The sequence below is a fragment of the Scyliorhinus canicula genome, chromosome 2 (assembly GCF_902713615.1).
Source record: "Scyliorhinus canicula chromosome 2, sScyCan1.1, whole genome shotgun sequence".
NCBI classification, from domain to species: domain Eukaryota; kingdom Metazoa; phylum Chordata; class Chondrichthyes; order Carcharhiniformes; family Scyliorhinidae; genus Scyliorhinus; species Scyliorhinus canicula.
The window spans coordinates 45631299-45650280 of record NC_052147.1 but is presented as its reverse complement, the minus strand read 5'-3'; the positions used below and the strand labels follow the sequence as shown (position 1 = coordinate 45650280).

General features: G+C 44.2%; 1 protein-coding gene across 2 annotated transcripts; it reads left to right on the top strand.

Moving 5' to 3' along the window:
• The first annotated feature begins 7160 nt into the window (after positions 1 to 7160).
• LOC119953190 (extracellular tyrosine-protein kinase PKDCC-like) lies at positions 7161 to 16909 on the top strand. 2 transcript variants are annotated; one of them, XM_038777193.1, is made up of 7 exons: positions 7161 to 7880; positions 10542 to 10664; positions 11453 to 11724; positions 12455 to 12504; positions 12586 to 12693; positions 13608 to 13784; positions 15880 to 16909. In XM_038777193.1, exons 1-7 carry the CDS (start codon positions 7281 to 7283, stop codon positions 15975 to 15977), a joined length of 1428 nt encoding a protein of 475 aa, XP_038633121.1. In that variant the 5' UTR covers positions 7161 to 7280; the 3' UTR covers positions 15978 to 16909. The 2 variants fall into 2 exon arrangements, with proteins under 2 accessions (XP_038633121.1, XP_038633111.1); XM_038777183.1 differs by having other exon boundaries at positions 7162 to 7880; positions 12425 to 12504.
• The last annotated feature ends 2073 nt before the right edge of the window (positions 16910 to 18982 follow it).

Below are 18982 nucleotides of genomic sequence, written 5' to 3'. Positions count from 1 at the left end.
TAGAAAAGCAGGAGGAATTATCCCCTGTATCTTGGCCAATAGTTAGCCCTCAATTAACCTCACAAATACTGATTATCTCATCATTATCACATTGTTGCATTTCCTACATTACAGTGACTGCATTTCACAGAAGTACCTGATTGGCTGTAAAGTGCTTTGGGATAGCCTGAGGTCATAAAAGCAAATCTTCTCTCCATTAATGGGATAGCATAGGATTTTCAAACTGAACAGACATGACCTCAATTTAACATTTCATTTGAAAACAGCGCCTCTGACAGTGCTGCATTGAAGGGGAAGAAACAAATATAATCAATGGCTTGTACAACACTGAAGAAGGCCATTCAGTCCATTGAGCCTGTGCTGACTCATTTGAAGAGCAATCCAGTTAGTCCGACTCCCCATATTTTTCCCATGTCGTTGCAATGTATTTCTCCAAGTATTAATCCAATTCCCTTTGCAATCTACTGTTCAATTTGTAAATTCCAAATTTGCTCATTGTGTAAAAAGGGTTTCGCACATGTCACCTCTGGTTTGCCAATCACTTTAACTATGTGTCTTGTGGCTATCATGATAATAGATTGAAGGAAGCGACTTATAATTTTGCCAAAAGGTGTAGTAAACCTGAAGATTGAAAGGAATTTGGAAGTATTAAAGAATGGTCAAGAAATTAATGAATAGAAACAAAAAAGAATATTCGGTAAATGGGCAAGATACATAAAAGGCATTGCAAAAGCTTCGATCGGTAAATAAATAAGGAAGGATATACTTGCCTTAGACAGAGTGCAACAAATGTTCACTATATTGATTTGTGAGCTGGATGCTTGTTTTAATGAGTAGTAAATAAGGCTCACATTTACTCGTGTTTAGAAAAGTAAGAGATGATCTCATTAAACATAAAATGCTTAGATGGCTTGACAAGGTAAATGCTGGGAGGTTTCTTCAGGCTGGGGGGGGTCTATAACTAGGGGCGGGATTCTCCCGCAATTGGCGGGGCGGCCCTTACCGGCGCCAAGAACGGCGCAAATCACTCCGGCATTGGGCTGCCCGGAAGTTGCGGAATCCTCTGCACTTGTTGGCGCTAGGCCAGCGCTGGAGGGGTTGGCACCGCACCGACTGGCGCCGGAGGGCCGCCGCCGGCCGGCTTGAGTTGGTGCATGCGCAGGACTGCCGGCGTGTTCTGGTGCATGCGCAGAACTGCCGGCATGTTTCCTGCGCATGCGCAGGGGGTTTCTTCTCCGCACCGGCCATGACAGAGCCTTACAGAGGCTGGCGCGGAGGGAAAGAGTGCCCCCATGGCACAGGCCCACCTGCAGATCGGTGGGCCCCAATCGCCTGCCCCTGGATCCCCCCACGCCTGCCCCCGAGGACCCCGCTAGACAACAGACAAGCCAGGTCCCGCCGGGGTGGATCATGTCCATTTTATGCCGGCGGGACTGGCTGAAAACGGGCGGCCGTTCGGCCCATCGGGGCCTAAAGAATTGCCGGGGGGGGGGGCCGCTGCCAACGGCCGCTCCCAACCGCGCCTGAAAAGCGGCAGGAGAATTTGGCAGCCGGCGTCAGAGTGGCGGGGCGAGGTTCACGCCGCCCCCTCGCCAATTCCCCGACCTGGTGGGGGGGTCGGAGAATCCCGCCCTAGGAGTTTCAAAAGAATGGGTTGGCTATTTAGGAATGAGGTGAGGAGAAATTTCTTCACCCAAAGACTCGTGACTATTTGGAATTCTTTACCCCAGAGGACTATGAATACTTCTCAGTCATGGAGTATATTCAAGTCAGAGATCAACAGATTTTGGATACTAATGGAATCAAGGGATATAGAGATACTGCAGGAAGTTGGGTCAAGGTAGAAGGTAAGCCATGATCTGCAGTGATGAACCTATCTCTTAACTCCTCAAATGCATTGGATAAGCTATCTGTACATAAAGTTGTAAAAGCACCAGGGGCAGATGAGGTGCATTCAAGAATACTGAGGGAAGTGAGAGTGGAAATCACAGAGGCACTGTCCATAAGTTTTCAATCTTCGTTAGACTAAGGGGTGGTCCTGGCGGACTGCAGATTTGCAAACGTAACACCCTTGTTCAAAAATGTGTGGAAACATAAGCCCAGCAACTACAAGCCCGTCACTTTAACTTTGGTGGTGAGGAAATATCTAGAAACAATAATTTGGGACAACATTAACAGCCACGTGGACAAATGTGAGTTAAGGCCTTTGACAAGGTACCGCATTGGAGGTTGTTGCAAAAGGTTAAATCTCACGGAATTCAGGACGAGGTAGCCAATTGGATGCAAAATTGGCTTGGCAACCGAAGCCAAAGGATGGTTGTGGAGGATTGTTTTTCAAACTGGAGGCCTGTGACCAGCAGTGCGCTTCAGGGATCAGTGCTGGGTCCACTGTTATTTGTGATATCTATAAATGATTAGGATGAGAATGTAGGAGGTGTGGTTGGCTGTTTAGCACAGGGCTAAATTGCTGGCTTTGAAAGCAGACCAAGGCAGGCCAGCAGCACGGTTCAATTCCCGTACCAGCCTCCCCGAACAGGCGCCGGAATGTGGCGACTAGGGGCTTTTCACAGTAATTTCATTTGAAGCCTACTTGTGACAATAAGCGATTTTCATTTCATTTCAGTAAGTTTGTAGATGACATCAAGATTGGTGGCATAGTGGATAGTGGAGAAGGTTATATAAGATTGCAACAGGATCTTGACCAATTGGGCCAGTGGGATGATGAATGGCAGATGGAGTTTAATTTGGATAAATGTGATGTGATGCATTTTGGTTGATCAAATCAGGGCAGGACCTACTCAGTTAATGGTAGGGAGTTGGGGAGAGTTACAGAACAAAGAAATCTAGGAGTACAGATTCATAGAACCTTGAAGGTGGAGTCAAGGTGGACAGGGTGGTGAAGAAGGCATTCAGCATGCCAGATTTATTGGTCAGAATATTGAATACAGTTGGGACGTCTTGTTGAAGTTGTACAAGAAATTGGTAAGACCACACGTGGAATACTGTGTTCAGTTCTGGTCTTCCTATTATAGGAAGAATATTGTTCAACTAGAAAGAGTACAGAAGAAATTTACGAGAATGCTACCAGGACTTGATGGTCTGAGTTATAAAGAGAGACTGGATGGGCTGGGATTTTTTCCCCTGGAATGTAGGAAGTTTAGGGGTGATCTTATAGAGGTCTATAAAATAATGAGGAGCATCAATAAGGTAGATAGTCAACATCTTTTCCCAAAGGTAGAGGAGTCTAGAGCGAGAGGCCATAGGTTTAAGGTGAGAGGACAGAGATACAAGAGACCAGAGGGGAACTTTCTTCACAGAGCATCTGGAACGGGCTGCCAGAGGTAGTGGGAGAGGCGGTGTTGCTCGTTCTGAAGAGTGCGCTTTACACTCAATTGGCTCTGTTTTATTACTTAGCTCTAGAGTCACCAGGTATCCTTATGATACCACCACGAGGTTCAAGTTCAAGTTCAGATCAATGACTCAATACACCAATTAGTAAGGTTCAAATCAAGACACGTTTATTAATACACAGTTAATCGCTACTCATGCATACAATACTAAAAGATTAGGCTATTCCTACCACTAGCAGACCAATACTTATCTGGATAAGGGAACCCGCTGGGTCAGGGAACAATGGCCTCTTGCTCGATCCTGAGTCTGCAGGCTTCCAGCTGGTATGGACTAAGGGGTCAGGAGCATCTATCTCGTAGTGTGCGTTGACTGAACACTTACTTGATGGTGCAGCAGTTGGCCAGGCCTCTCCTTCTTACGGTCAAGTTCTTCGAGAGCTGCTAACGTGTTCTACTGGGAGGGCCGGCTAAGAGAGTGAACTGAACTTGGGACCTGTCCTTTATAGGTCCCAGGGGCTTCGCGCCCTTTTGGGCGGACCCCGAGCTTACTTCCAATCGATTGGATCCCATACCAATCGATTAGTTTGAATTCCCCAATACTGGGGCTGTTTCTCGATCGCTGGGCGGTTCTTTCTGGCTTGTTTGTCTCCTTTGTTTCGGACTCCCGTTGGCGCCGAGGAGTCTGACTTGCTATTTAGTGTCTTAAATGTAGCTAATTGTTGTAGCTATTGTTCCCGGGGATCGCTCATCAATATGCATTACTGCTGGTTTCAGTGCTGTCTGCTTTATTTGCAGGCAGAATACACAGGAAAAGTCTGCAAACTGCTTGTTTCTCTAGGGTTGTCCAATTTCCCTGCTGTCTTTGTGTTTCTCCATTTTGTGTGGGGAAGTGGCCAACTCAGGCGTCTACAGCGGGTACAGTTTTGTCTTTTAAAAAGCAGTTAGACAGCTACATAGGCAGGGTGGGTATAGAGCAGGGGTGGGCAAACTACGGCCCGCAGCCCGCCAAAGGTCTTTATGCGGCCCACCAAGATCAAGTCATAAAAAAAAAAGGTTAATGGGGGGTGCTGTTGGGTTACTGGTATAGGGTGGATACGTTGCCTTGAGTAGGGTGATCATTGCTCGGCACATGTGTTTCATGTGAAGTTTCTACTTTAAAATATTAATTAATCAAAATTAATTGCTTTTTTTTCTTTAAACTGAGTTACTTTGTTTTTCAAATAAATGTGTTTCATGTAAAGTTTCTACTTTAAAATATTAATTAATAAAAATTAATTGCTTTTTATTCTTTAAAAACCATTTATTTTGGCTATTTTAAATATTAATTATTTTACTTAATATACTATGCGGCCCTTTAAAATTGTGAATTTCTGAATGTGGCCCTTGCACAGAAAAGTTTTCCCACCCCTGGTATAGAGGGATATGGGCCAAATGCAAGTGGGACTAGTGATAGAAACTGGGAGGCATGGATCAGCTGGGCCGATGGGCTTGTTTCCATGCTGTAGGCATCTCTGACTCTAATGCCAGCATGGATTAGTTAGAGGAAAGTCATGTTTAACTATAATCTGTAGATTTTTTGAAGAAGAAACAGAGTAGGTTGACGAGGGAGATGCTATTGATGGACTTCCAAAAGGCATTTGTTCAGTGCTGCACAAAAGATTTATAAGCACAGTTATAGCTCATGGAATAAAAAGGACAGTAGCAATATAGTTGGGGAATCGGTTGAACCAATAGAAACAAAAGGTAGTGGTTGACGAGTGCTTTTCATGCTGGAGGAAAGTTTGTAGTCAAGTTCCCCAGAGTCTGTGTTGGGACCCTTGCTTTTCCTGATATATATAAATGACATAGACCTTTGAGTACTGGATACAAATTCATATATATATATAATTTTTTTTAAAATTTCCAATTAAGGGGCAATTTAGTGTGGCCAGTCCTTCTACCCTGCATATCTTTTGTGCTGTGGGGGTGAGACCCACGCAGACACGGGGAGAAAGTGCAAACTCCACACAGACAGTGACCTGGGGCCAGGATGGAACCCGGGTCCTCAGCACCATGAGGCAGCAGTGCTAACCACTGCACCAACGTGTCGCTCTTTGAGTACTGGATACAAATTTAAAGCTTGCAGATGACACAAAACCTGGAAGCATTGTGAGCCGTGAGGAGGTGTAAGTAAGCCTGGGTAGCAGATGTTTGTGTAAATGGTCAAAATGCCATATTTGTGCCATTTTGAACTCTTGTAGTTTATAATCACTCACATGTATTAATTAAGAGTTAACCACTGTGCACTGTGCCACCTGTGAGAGCTAAGAGTCAACCACATTACTGTGGGGCCCAGAGTTACCACATAGACATGACTGTATAAGGAAAATAGCTGTCCTTCCTCAGAAAGATTAATGATCGAATGGAGTTTTAAGACAAGCTGATCATTTTGTAGCTGCCATTACTGATATGAGGCTGTTGTTCCAGATTCATTGCACTAAATTGAATTTATATTCCCAAGCTGTCATTCCATCATTAGTCCAGGTCTCTGAATTAATACAGCCCAATAACACAGCCACTGTTCTTCCTTGGGGATGGACAATACATGCTGGCCTTACCAGCATTTCCCATATACCATGGACAAATTTCATAGAATTTACAGTGCAGAAGGAGGTCATTTGGCCCATCGAGTCTGCACCGGCTCTTGGAAAGAGCACCCTACCCAAGCCCACACCTCCACCTTATCTCCATAACCCAGTAACCCAACCCAACACTAAGGGCAATTTTGGACACTAAGGGCAATTTAGCATGGCCAATCCACCTAACCTGCACGTCTTTGGACTGTGGGAGGAAACCAGAGCACCCGGAGGAAACCCACGCACACACAGGAAGAACGTGCAGACTCCGCACAGACAGTAACCAAACAGAATCGAACCTGGGATCCTGGAGCTGTGAAGCAATTGTGCGAACCACAATGCTACCGTGCTGCCCAATGAAAACAAAACTCCTCGTCCTTGCGTTGTTCTCACATTCCTATGTTTTTAGCCATTGGGAATAGTTTCACCTTATTTAATTTATCCAGGCCCTTCATGTCTTTAAACCCAATACAAATAGATAAAAAGAATGAACAAAGAGCCACGTGGAAGAGAGGTTTTGATATGTTGACTGAAAGTTGGTTAGGAAGACCAGTTTGAAGATGGAAGTGGTGAGGGAGGGGGAGTTTATAACGGTGATTTTTGGTGAGCCATGGGCAAGACTAACACATTCCAGGGCGCACACTTTTTAAACAACCAACCTGGCAGCATGTTAAACATCCACAGCGAGCCTTTCACACAAATAATGTAACCATGATATAGCTGGAAATGAAATATGTCAATTACAGTTAAACATTTAGGAACATAGGGGCAGGAATTCACCGGCTGGTCGCTGGTGGTGGGGTTCTCTGGCTCCACCGGCAGTGGTTTCCTGGTAATGTGGGGTGGCTTCAATGGGAAATCCCATTAGCAAGCGGCGGGAACATAGAATCCCGCCCCAGCAAACGGCGGTCCACCTCCCACCACTGAGAAACACATGGCTAGGGGATCAGAGAATCCAGGAACAGAAGTAGGCCATTCAGCCTGTCCCGCCATTTAATGCCATTGTGGCCAATTGGACACTTCAATGCCTTTTACACCCCCTAATCTTTTATATTATTGCTAATCAGAAACCTATCAATCTCTGCTTTAAACATACTCAGTGACTGTGCTTCCCTCTTTGGCGAAGAGTTCCCAAAATTCTGCGTGAAGGATTGTTAATTGGCTGTATGTGCTGGGGTGGGAGGGGCGGTTTGGAGACACGCCTGTGGCGTGTTATTGGAAATATCCTCCAGCTCGCAATGGGCCGCCAGCAGTTTGTTTCTTGCCGTGACAGATCAGAGACATTTCAGCAGCGCCCCGCTGCAGGGACTTAGCCATGACCGGAAAGCTTTCCATCGCCTCCCTTTCTGCAGCTCTCGTTGTCACCTCAGCACTTGTGATTCTGAAACTAGCCGCCCGCTCCCAGTGGCGAAGAGAGGTCGATGGGAGAGGTGGTGATCCCGGCCGGCAGCTTTCCCGCTCTGGGCCACGTGAGCTGCTGGACGAACTGGAAGACAGGGAGCTGGAAACGATTCGCTATCAGGAGGAGGCTGTGCGCCGGCCGCGGGCTGAGCTGTTTTCCGGTCCCGACCGCGTTCCGGGCTCCTGGCCGGGAAGACCTTGGGGTGCTGGCCCTGTCTCCAGTGACTGGTGGGGGAGAGCGGGGAGGGCTGTCGGGCATCCACTCGGGTGCAGCGAGTTCAGGAATATCACAGGGATTGAATTCCTGGGCTCTGGCTACACTAAAACTGTTCTCAGGGGCACTCTGCAGGACGGCACTCCCATCGCCCTGAAAACCGTGAACAGCCAGGGCGACGAAGTAATGTGCTGCGTCCGGCGCTATGGCCAAACGAGGGATTGCCACAGACTGGCGGCGTTCAAAATCATCAAGGAAATTAGCCTGCTGCAAAAGCTTCAGCATCCGAATGTCATCCAGGTAACTCTCCGAATGCTGCCAGATTCATTTTCATTCCAAATAAATGGCACATCCTTGACAAAACTCTTCGTTACCTGACCGTTTTCATTTGTTAACACGCCCGTGGGAGCATTTCTGTGAAAAGTTAACTGCGCTTGTAAATAGAATCCACAGTCATGGTGAATCGTGCAGTCGTTATGTTTAAATTTAATAAAACAGCGAGGCAATCGGCGGATATCACAGGGGAGAAGATTCTGGGCGTTGACAGGTAATTTATGTCTGTGTCCCCATTTTGGGAGGGAGGGGGTGTGACAGCTTTATTCATTTAAGACTGAATTGTGAGGAGCATAACCTGATCTATCATTGCCCCAAAAGATCAGGCAACACACTGCCTCGCCTCAGCATTTCTTCAGTCCATACTAAAAACTTCCAGGAATGATTTATGAGTTTCTGGGGTGGTGGAGAGATGACTCAATCACAGAATTCCATCCCAGAATAACCCGCAGAATCAGATTTTAACATATTCACTCACTGTAAAGTTAATGGCTCTATTTTCAAATACTTAAGTTGTAATACGCAATGTACAGGGGGAGAACTTCAGGGATCTGGTATAATAAAGATAACATTTGTTTGTTATCCGTGCATGGACATCACTGGCTAGACCATCATTTGTTGCCCATCCTTAAATGCCCTTGAGAAAGGTGGTGGTGAGCTGCCTTCTTGAACCAGAGCAGCCCCCCAGTGCTGTTAGGCAGGGAGTTCCGGGACTTTGACCCAGCCACAGTAGTGAAGAAGCAGCAATATAATTCCTTATTAACACAAAAACAGAAAATGCTGGACAATCTCAGCAGGTCTAACAGCTTCTGTGGAGAGAGAACGGAGCTAACATTTCGAGTCTGGTTGTCTTTTGGTCAAAACTTTGACTCGAAACGTTGGCTCCCTTTCTCTCTCCACAGATGCTGTCAGACCTGTTGAGATTGTCCAGCATTTTCTGCTTTTGTTTCAGATCCCAGCACCCGCTGTAATTTGCTTTTATCCTAGTTCTTTAGTAACATGTCCTGTGTCTCGGAAGGGGAGCTTGCTGGTGGTAGTGACCCATGAGTCTGTTTTTGCTTGGAAGGCTTGCCAAGTCCTGTCAAGCGAACTTGGTCCCAGTGGTCATATTATAGCTTTTTGAATAGCCAGACTTGGGCTCGTTTATTTGGCATCATCACAGACACTCCCGTAGTGGGGGAAGTATTGGAACGATTAGCAGGGGGCAGATCAACCCGCTTGAACTGCATCATGAACGTTCAACATGAATGCAATGGGGATATGAACTCGGAGTTTTTGCCTGAGAGTAAGGGATTCTTCCTGATGAGCTCCCTGACTTCGAGGACAACACTGGGATTAGCTACAAACACATGATTCCTTTGGGCAGCACGGGAGCATAGTGGTTAGCATAAATGCTTCACAGCTCCAGGGTCCCAGGTTTGATTCCCGGCTGGGTCACTGTCTGTGCGGAGTCTGCACGTCCTCCCCGTGTGTGCGTGGGTTTCCTCCGGGTGCTCCGGTTTCCTCCCACAGTCCAAAGATGTGCAGGTTAGGTGGATTGGCCATGCTAAATTGCCGGTAGTGTCCTAAAAAGTAAGGTTAAGGGGGGGGGGGGGGGGGGGGGGGTTGTTGGGTTACGGGTATAGGGTGGATATGTGGGTTTGAGTATGGCTCGGCACAACATCGAGGGCCGAAGGGCCTGTTCTGTGCTGTACTGTTCTATGTTCTATGTCCCTCATATTTGGACAGCGATTGGTTTGGACATAATTAATAGTCCTTCGCTTGTATTATGTGTGATCATTTGGTGTGAGCCGGGTTGCTTTTAAAGGAATCTAACCTCGCAAATGGTTTCAGTGATTTCTAAATGGGGTTCAAAGCTCCCCTTGACACTGGCAAATGGGCCTGACACTGCGCCCGTTCGCTGAGGCGAAATTCCGCCCAAATGTCCACGCCAACTCATTCGCATAATGTCAGTCAATGAAACCAAGAAACAGGACCAAACCATTAATTGGCGCCGAGAATAAAACCGATAGATCTAAATGTGTTTGGATGGGGTTGTGTAATAGATAAATCCTCCACACAGTGAGGCTGGAGACCACAGGAGGTACTTTTGACTCGGTTTAAACTAATGGGTATTTCCCCAGCAGCGGAGCAGTGTCTTCCGTTGCTGGATGATTATTTGATCAATGTTGTATTGATGTGAAGGCCAATGCCTGTGGACGGGAGAATCTGACAGAACCAACAAGCGCAACTGGCAGACTCTCCAGCGCATATCTTGCATAGCTCCAAACTTGCGTGTTAAGGCTCTGTGCCGTCCCTGCTCTCCTCCACCTCTTTCATTTAAAATGCTCCTTCATGCCTATCTCTGTGAACAAGTTGATAGTGACCTGTTCAACGTCTCATCCTTTGGCTCACCTTTTATTTCGTCTGCTTTCCTTCCCGTGAAGGCCTTGGCGTTTGAGTTTGCGACGTTTAAAAGGCGCTACACAGATGCAGATCGTGTTTGTTCCGTGGTCGTTGAAAACAACCCACGGGACCGCAGAAGTTAACCACTGATGTTGATATGAAAAGATTGCTCAGATTTTGAGTCCTTTACTGGGTCATCAGCATGTGATCCCTCCCTAATTTAGTCTTTCTGCCCATCATTAGTTATATGGTCAATGCTACCATGGCCGTTTGGAAGATGCACCAGTGATAACCGCAATGATGGAACTGGGAACTCCTGTGGAAATGATACAGCTTTTGCAAACCCCCTGGGAAGAGAGATTTCGGGTAAGAAATCGAAACCTAATAATCGATACATTTTGGGCGGTAAACCGGGGAAGATTGGGGTTCTTCTGTGTGCCAGAGGTTCTGGAATAGATGTCTTTGGAGAGAAAATTCTCTTCAACCATAACAAAGAGACTTGCAGGGGAATTCAACATGGCTAAATTAACCTAAAGTGAGATGTGATAACAAAAGCAATTGACCTATGTCAGTTTCATAACGTCCAGTTGAAACTGGACTCAGCAAATTAAGGTGGATTTATTCGTCGGGCAAGCACACTAACAAAACTGATAAGAACAAAATGCCGTTCAAGTGTCATAATAAAAGATTTAAACGTGGTCGAAACGCTCACTTAAGTCTATGCTCAATGTCGCGCGTTGCTAATTTCTCACTGAATTTATCATTCCCCCTGAAGAATACGACTTTCAGCTGGGCTACGATTCCCTTTGTCTCCTGCCACAACTGCCCATTCTCCACACGGGAGCATCCACTGGTTATCTCCAACTGTCCCACACCTCAGTTCAGTATTCCACTCAGTCAGCCCTACAGAAGGGATTTTCCAACTACTTAATAATAAAGCAGGACAAACCAAAACGAAACCAAACTAAAAAGTACACTCGTTCACCCAAAGAGATCTTAGACAGCACTTGAGCCTCTCGAGCACTTGAGCAATGAATGTCCTTTACCCATGGATGCTTTGCAGATGTTTTAGATTTCTGCATTTTCATGGGTAGACAGTTTCACTTCCAGGAGGATAATGCGCTGTACTCTATTCTGCATTGTATCTGTTTCAGATTTGCCTGAGTCTAGTCAAGCTGCTTCATTATTTAGCTCACTCGCCTCTTGGGTCGGTGCTTCTGTTGGATTTCCAACCGCGTCAATTTGTCATCGTGGACGGAGAACTTAAAGTGACGGATCTGGACGATGTCAGCACGGAAGAACTTTCCTGTAAGGCAGACAGTGACTGTGTCCTTGAGTTTCCCACCAGGAATTTCAATCTTCCATGCACAGCAGAAGGGAAGTGTCATAAAATAAACGAGAAGAGAAACCTTTACAACGCATTCAGGTATTCAAGCAGGACATTGTCCAGGCCACATTGAAAGTTAACATATTGCCAGAATACTTTAACTTTCGAAGTTCATTTGTAATTTTAATACCGCACTTAAAGAGGTTATATCCATGCACACAACAGTAGGATTTTGCCGTCAGCAGTGAAGCAATGGCATTCACCATAGATCATGAAGAAAACTACCCATGAACATCTAACAATCTTGGACCGTGGTTTCCTCTTTTCCCAATAGCAGTTTAAATCTGGTGCCAAGTATGGGGGATATCCAGGTGTGCAGCAGCAGTGATGTTAGCAAGCAAATGACATTGAAGTATTGCTGCAGACAGCAAACCAGCTAGTTAAAAATGTTGAATCCCTTCACTTTAAAATGTGCAGGTAGCAAAATAAATTGTCATGATTGATTGAGAAAAAATTACTTAAAAATTATGTTTAAAAGAAATACAGTTTTAAATCAGTATGGGAAATGTGACATCCCACAAACATAAAATTAGCTTTTCAGGGCCAGTGAGGTTGTTTATCAATAATTATACTGTTAGTGTGCCATTTAGCAAGATGTAACTTGTTGTTATTATCTCTGAAAAATACGGGCCGCTGGTTAAATTCACTTGCATAAAATTGCATATATTAATAATCTTTCCATGTTGTGTTGGTTTGATTTTGTTTTCTCCATTAATGTTTTCTGTTTATTTTTTAAAAGATTCTTTTTCACATACTTGCTGCCCTACAGTGCACCCCCTGCCTTAACACCCCTCTTATGTGAAATTATGAATGCAACAGGTAATTATTACCTTTACTTGTATTTATTCCAGGAATGTCGTAGTAACATCAATAATTGACTGTGATTTATATTGCCCCCAGGAGACCTACGATATGGGATTAATAAAACATTAGACACATTTGAAGACGTTTTGTATCTTTACAAGTCTGGATTCCATCACATTAATCATTCTCAGTCCTGGCTGGAAGGTATTGCTTTGGATTTAATATTCTTACCCCACCTCTCAATTTATTAATTCCTGATCTCAGTATGACCATAGCTGTACGAATCAGCAGTATAATTCTGGCCTTCTGTAAGTATATCACACTGGATAGGCCTTGTACCGGAGCAGATGTGAACTTGAAGTATTCATTATAAATAAGCTAAATACACATTTGTAACATCAATAAGCAGTAAAAAGTGCAGCAAACAAAGGTCAGTGCTCAGTGGAAGCAAAACTGAACAACAAGGGTGAGGGTTGGGATTGTGTTGGGACAAGCTCTGCACCAACAAGCTCTGAACATTCCCTCCATCTTGAAACCCCCTTTTTCCTTTGTTTATTTTGGTTCCCTTGGCCTACCCCAATCCAACCCCATCCCTCCCCAACATGGCCACATGTCCCTTGTTGTTCAGTCTTTCACCCACGGAGACTTACCTTTGTTCTCCTATTAGCATATTCTATGATCTTACCTTTTGCCACTATTAGAGCTCTTCAGTCCATTTACATCCACCTTTATTCTTATGTCCATGACACCTTTGACAGTCTCCTAATCCTGTCCTTCTATTGTGCCCCACCCGCTTCGCCAACTATTATTGCAATATATGCAATTTCATATCCAGTACATTTAATTGCAATACATTTAATAAATCTACCTGACCAGGTAGATATTTGGAAATACTGATATGTCTCGGCTATTTCCTACCATGCTTGAAATTAAGTGAGCACAATTCTGTGACTTCTACATTTGGAATAACTGAATGAATTATAGTACAAAGCAAATTCAGATTTTGAATTCTGAAAGTATTGATTTCAGATTAGGATGTAACTTCAGAACTCAATTGTACTGATGCATGAAGTGAAAATTGTGCAGGGCATAACATGATTTAAATTGCTATCTTTCAGATTATAAAATATTTGAGGGGTTTCGCATTCGAGACCATTCCGACTACAAATGCTGGCCATCTTACAACCACCAGGGTTGTTTGCTGTCTGTGTATAATAAAGAGGAGGCTGCAGCAATCTGCCACTCTCAACAACAGTGCCAGAGCTTCATTTTTACCCAACGGACAACATGGCTTGGTACATTTATATAGTTTTCCACTTTGGTGCAGCTGATGGCAACTGTGATAAAGACCAATAGCTCATGAAATTAGTCCTACTGGTTAGTGCTAGCACAGGGAATCTGATTCACTTGGAATTAGTACTTTAAAAAAAAAAGAGTAAGGAGCTTGAAAATTTAGGAGACAATGAACTGATCCCAGTTTTGAATGTGTTGTGGTGATGACCAATGGTTTGTATACTGCTGAGCACTGGTTTTGTCAAATGTAAGTGAGTTTCACAGCATGTCAGCAGAAATGATAAAGCCATGGATCTATACTAGTCTGACACTGCCTGATCTCGGCTGATCTCAGAAGCTTAGCAGTCTCAGGCCTGGTTAGCACTTAGATTGGAGACTGCCTGGGAATACCATGTGTAGCAGGCTTAAGACTGGATTCTTCCGCCCTGCCCACCACAAGATCGCCATGGGCGGGATGCGGATCATGTAAAGGTCCATTGACCTCGGTCAGGAATTTCCGGTTGTCGGGTGGGCGTGGCCGGAGAATCCCGCCCTTCGTCTCCATGTTGCAATTGGTCAGCACGTTCAGCTGTTAACTGAAAAGTTAGTGGTTTGAGACCACCCAATGACTGAAAACAGGACTGACTGTACGCAATTACCTCAATGGTCTAACATAGTAGCTTGGCACAGCTAGAAGTTAAAATAATTTTATGAATAGAATTGCAGCTTTCAACATCATAAATACCGTTAGGAGAAAGTTTCATTTCGCGTATAGGGACAGAACACTTACGGCTTGAGTGAAAAGAATATTTAATGGTGATGCATGTAGCTGCTTAGTCGTATCACCTTTAGCATTGCTACAGATTTCTACTTCACGATAATGCTAAAGATGCTGAGCTAAAAAGGTGGATCGAATTGATCTCCCAGTTCGACTTTGCAATACAACTGTTGGTTTCAAACATAGGTTGCAGATTCCAGGCAGCACATTTGTAAATGCAGTTTCCTGCAGTGGAGATTCCCGCAGTAAAACCAATGTAGGGTATTGGAGAAAAAGCATTAATAATATCTGGTGACAATAACTTGGATTTATGATTCCTTGATTGATTGTCTGTCATGGGTGCAATGTTAGAAACATTTTAATGGGCATACTATGAACGGAACTATTTAATGTGCATGCATTGTGACATCATGCAAAAATCACATTGTGGATCTAAGAAATCGTAAGCAACTAGATTGGTTTTGGAGATGCTACTGTGGTATAAATCAATCCTTCAAACCTGAGTCTAACCCCTAAACAACTCATCTATTCAATGGATAGAGTTTCAATGCAGAATAAATTGCTAAAAAACACAATATTCTTCATAGTATCATAGAATCCCTATAGTGCAGAAGGAGGCCATTCAGCCCATTGAGTCTGCACCGACCCTCGGAAAGAGCACCCTACCTAGGCCTATGACCCCACCCCTATTACCGTAACCCAGTAGACCCACCTAACCTTTTGGAGATCAAGGGGCAATTTAGTGTGGCCAATCCGCCTAACCTGCATACGTTAGTATTCTTTGATAGTAACATCTACTGCATAGCAATTTTACTTGCAGCAAAACTTCCAAATGGTGTCACTGGCTTACCCTGATATGCCTTGAGAAAGTTTACAAAATGAAGCCAGAGATTTATGGTCCACGTGTTCATCACCAAACTGAGCAATGTAAGGTGGCTTCCTTGTGCTTTTCATGTGTGTAGGAAGCCAGATCTCTACTTGGATGTGCTCAAATGTATTTATGATGCAGTGATTACTGGGGTACAACAATTCTTTGAATTACAAACAATGAAAAGAGCGAGGAGGGAATGTTGATACTTTTCTAACTTTAAAATTTGGACAGGATAATGGCTGTTCACATGTGTGTGCTTCGTTTCAAGGTTTAGGTAAAGTTTATAATTAGTATGATTGGTGGCTGGCCACCAATCGTATTACACATTCAAGATCACATCCTCTAATGGTGGTCTTTTTACAGATGGCAAACTTTTGATTTTTGTGAAATTGAGAATGTTGATACAGAGTAGTACATTATGTTTGGGAGTTTATGTAGCCAGGTTAACAACTGTCTTGTTTTTCTACAGGACGATACTTGGTGTCATTCAGAAGCAGCACTGAGCTGGTATTGGATGTCAATTCAACTGTCTACATGAAGTCTAGTAGCTTCAAGGCACTGATGTGAAGAATCAAGATCACAAAAATAGTTAATCTTAAAAAATCTGAAACGAATTACAGTTTCAAGAATTAGATGCTATTTCAGGTATTCATTTGCCGTTGTTTGATCAACATGGTTGTTTTTCTAAGACTTTTAGACGTAAAGCTGAATGTGAGAATCTTGAAGTTTAAAAAAAATTTAAAGTGGCCAATATTTTTTTCCAATTAAGGGGCAATTTAGCGCGGCCAATCCACCGACCCTGCACATCTTTGGGTTGTGGGGGTGAGACCCGCACAGACACGGGGAGAATGCGCAAACTCCACATGGACAGTGATTTGGGTCCTCAGTGCTGTGATAGTGCTAACCACTGCACCACTGTGCCGCCCTGAGACCATTGAAGTTAACCAGTCTAATGATAGAAGAATGCATTATGATCACCAGTCTGAGGATGCTTACTGAAATATTGATCAATAATATGAGTCTTGGGGGAATGTTTTGTAATTTAGTATAGGTGATAGATTCAAACCAATTGTATTGCAATAATATTTAAGACAGAGTTATATATAAAAATGTTTCCAGCAGGCTAATATCCCTGCTTTCACCACATTTTCAACATTGGATAGTTTACTTGACTACATTTGTAATCTAAGCTAGCTCATCCTCGAGGCGGCATCAGTTAAGATGTTCACTGTAGCCAATCTGTTTATGCACTTTGTTAATTGGTACTAGACACTCGTCCTTTGATTATTTTCTCGTGCTGAGTAATTGTCCTATTATGGGGGTAGTAGAAGTGCCACAATTAATCTCCATCTATAGAGGAGATGGAGATGTTGGGGGCCATTCCCACCACCCCACCCCTCCCAATGTCTAGTCCAGGGGTGGGCAAACTTTTCCGTGCAAGGGCCACATTCAGAAATCCACAATTTTCAAGGGCCGCATAGTATATTAAGTAAAATAATTAATATTTTAAATAGCCAAAATAAAAGGTCTTTAAAGAAAAAAAAGCACATTTATTTGAAAAACAAAGTAACTCAGTAAGTAACAGAACAATGTCAATGAGAATAATGCATCTGACTGCAGTCATTTACCAGTTTGTTGAAATCAGGTGTCAAGTTGCTTGTGCTGATCCTTAACACTGACAGAAGCACAGCCTAGCCGAGTCAACGATAAAAACGCGCGTAGTGGGGTGGATGAGTGGGGCTGTCTCATTGGTCGGTTTAGTTGGGTGTGCGACCAATAGGAGTCCAGGTTACAAACAATAATAAGGCTTATTGTTTGTAACCTGGACTCCTATTCGTCGCACACCCAACTCAACTGACCAATGGGACAGCCCCACTCATCCACCCCACGGCGCGCGTTTTTATGCGGCCCGCCAATGAGGTGCCCGGAATCATAACCGGCATTTTTGAAAAGCTGCCGGGGAAAAGCCGCTGAAGTAAATGCGCTTATTGAATAAGCGCATTTACTTCAGCGGCTTTTCCCCGGCGGCTTTTCAAAAATGCCGGTTATGATTACGGGCAACTCATTGGCGGGCCGCATAAAAACCTTTGTCGGGCCGCATGCGGCCCGTGGGCCGTAGTTTGCCCACCCCTGGTCTGGTCCCTCGATCAGGCACTGAGTGCCTTTGATCAAGAGATGCACCTCGCTGCCCCCCCCCCCCCCCCCCCCCCCTCCCCACAACCCGAGGTGAAAAGCTGGCCGTGCGGTTTTATCTGCCCCGCATGCTGAATGGTGACAGGTCCATCTGCCACTGGATGGATGAGGCCGTTAAGTGATCATTAACTGTCGACTTGATGGCCTCAACTAGCAGCAGGGCAGGAAGGTCAACTATGGGCCTTCCCACCCAAAAGTTAATTCCGGCAGAGGCAAGAATGGTTCCGGAGTATGCCACCTTCCTGCCCAGTTACACGCCCTGCCCATCTCCAAGCTCACCACCAGCGTGAGCGGAAGGCTCCGTCCAGGAATACAGAGGAGCATAACAGTGGTTTGGAGGAGAGCAGCATGGGTAGTTCTGAAATGTGGAGGAGACTGGGGGAAGAGTGGGCCATAACCTTGCCAAAACAAATTGAGCGGAGAAGCAACATTGTCAATTCTAGAAACGTTGAAACGTATGAGCCCTCGGAAGGAAAACTGAGGGTGGAAGGGTCCTCAATTCTGCAGAAGGTTTTCAGGCAATGTTACTGGAATGCTATTGATTAATGACCTTACAGGTTACAGATGTATTTTCAATGAAAAAGTGTAAAATGTTTAAACGTTTAATTCCAAACTTGTATGTCATGCTTTTCTGACTTTCACAGAAAATAAAATAAAATTGGCAGAAGCAAAGGCAAAAGGGTGTTTTTTTCCTTTCATTGCACCAATTTTCATGAAACCCCATCCTGTCGGGGAACCACATGCCCAACAGCTAATATTACTAAATATATGAGAATGTACTTTTAAATTGAGGTCTATTGGTAAACTTACTTGCTTTTGTCAAAATTGTATAAAGTAATTTATTGTAATATTCATTCTAAAGTGTTCTCGTCATTGTTATACTTTAATATTAAAAAGAACACAAATAGCTGGGACAATTGTCACACACTTTACAATTCCAACTTCTGTAGAATATAGCCAAAATAGTTCCCATATGGACGAGAGGCTCTTGTCAACCCTCTTCAATTCAGTTGTTTTGTATTAGGCTGGTAGAGCCACTTCTCCAAGGACTCTAAAACACTTATGGGGACCTGTATGCATGGGGAAATAAACTGGGAATTTTTGTAATAAGAATACACTATTAAGTTCATACAATGTCTCTGCTGGCTCTCTGACCTATTTTAAGAGCTCTATTAAAGGCTGCTAAAATGAATCATTTAAAATGCACAAAGGTTGGACTTTTTCAGTCCAGTTCAATTCTCTACCTGCACCTAGGGTGCACTAAGGCAGACTTTTGTCTGTTTCCACAGCTAGGTATTCCTGAAACAGGCTGTTAGTCTGTAACCAGGATGTTTTCAGTAGGTAAATATTTATGGGGAAGATGGAAGGGAAAAGAGGAA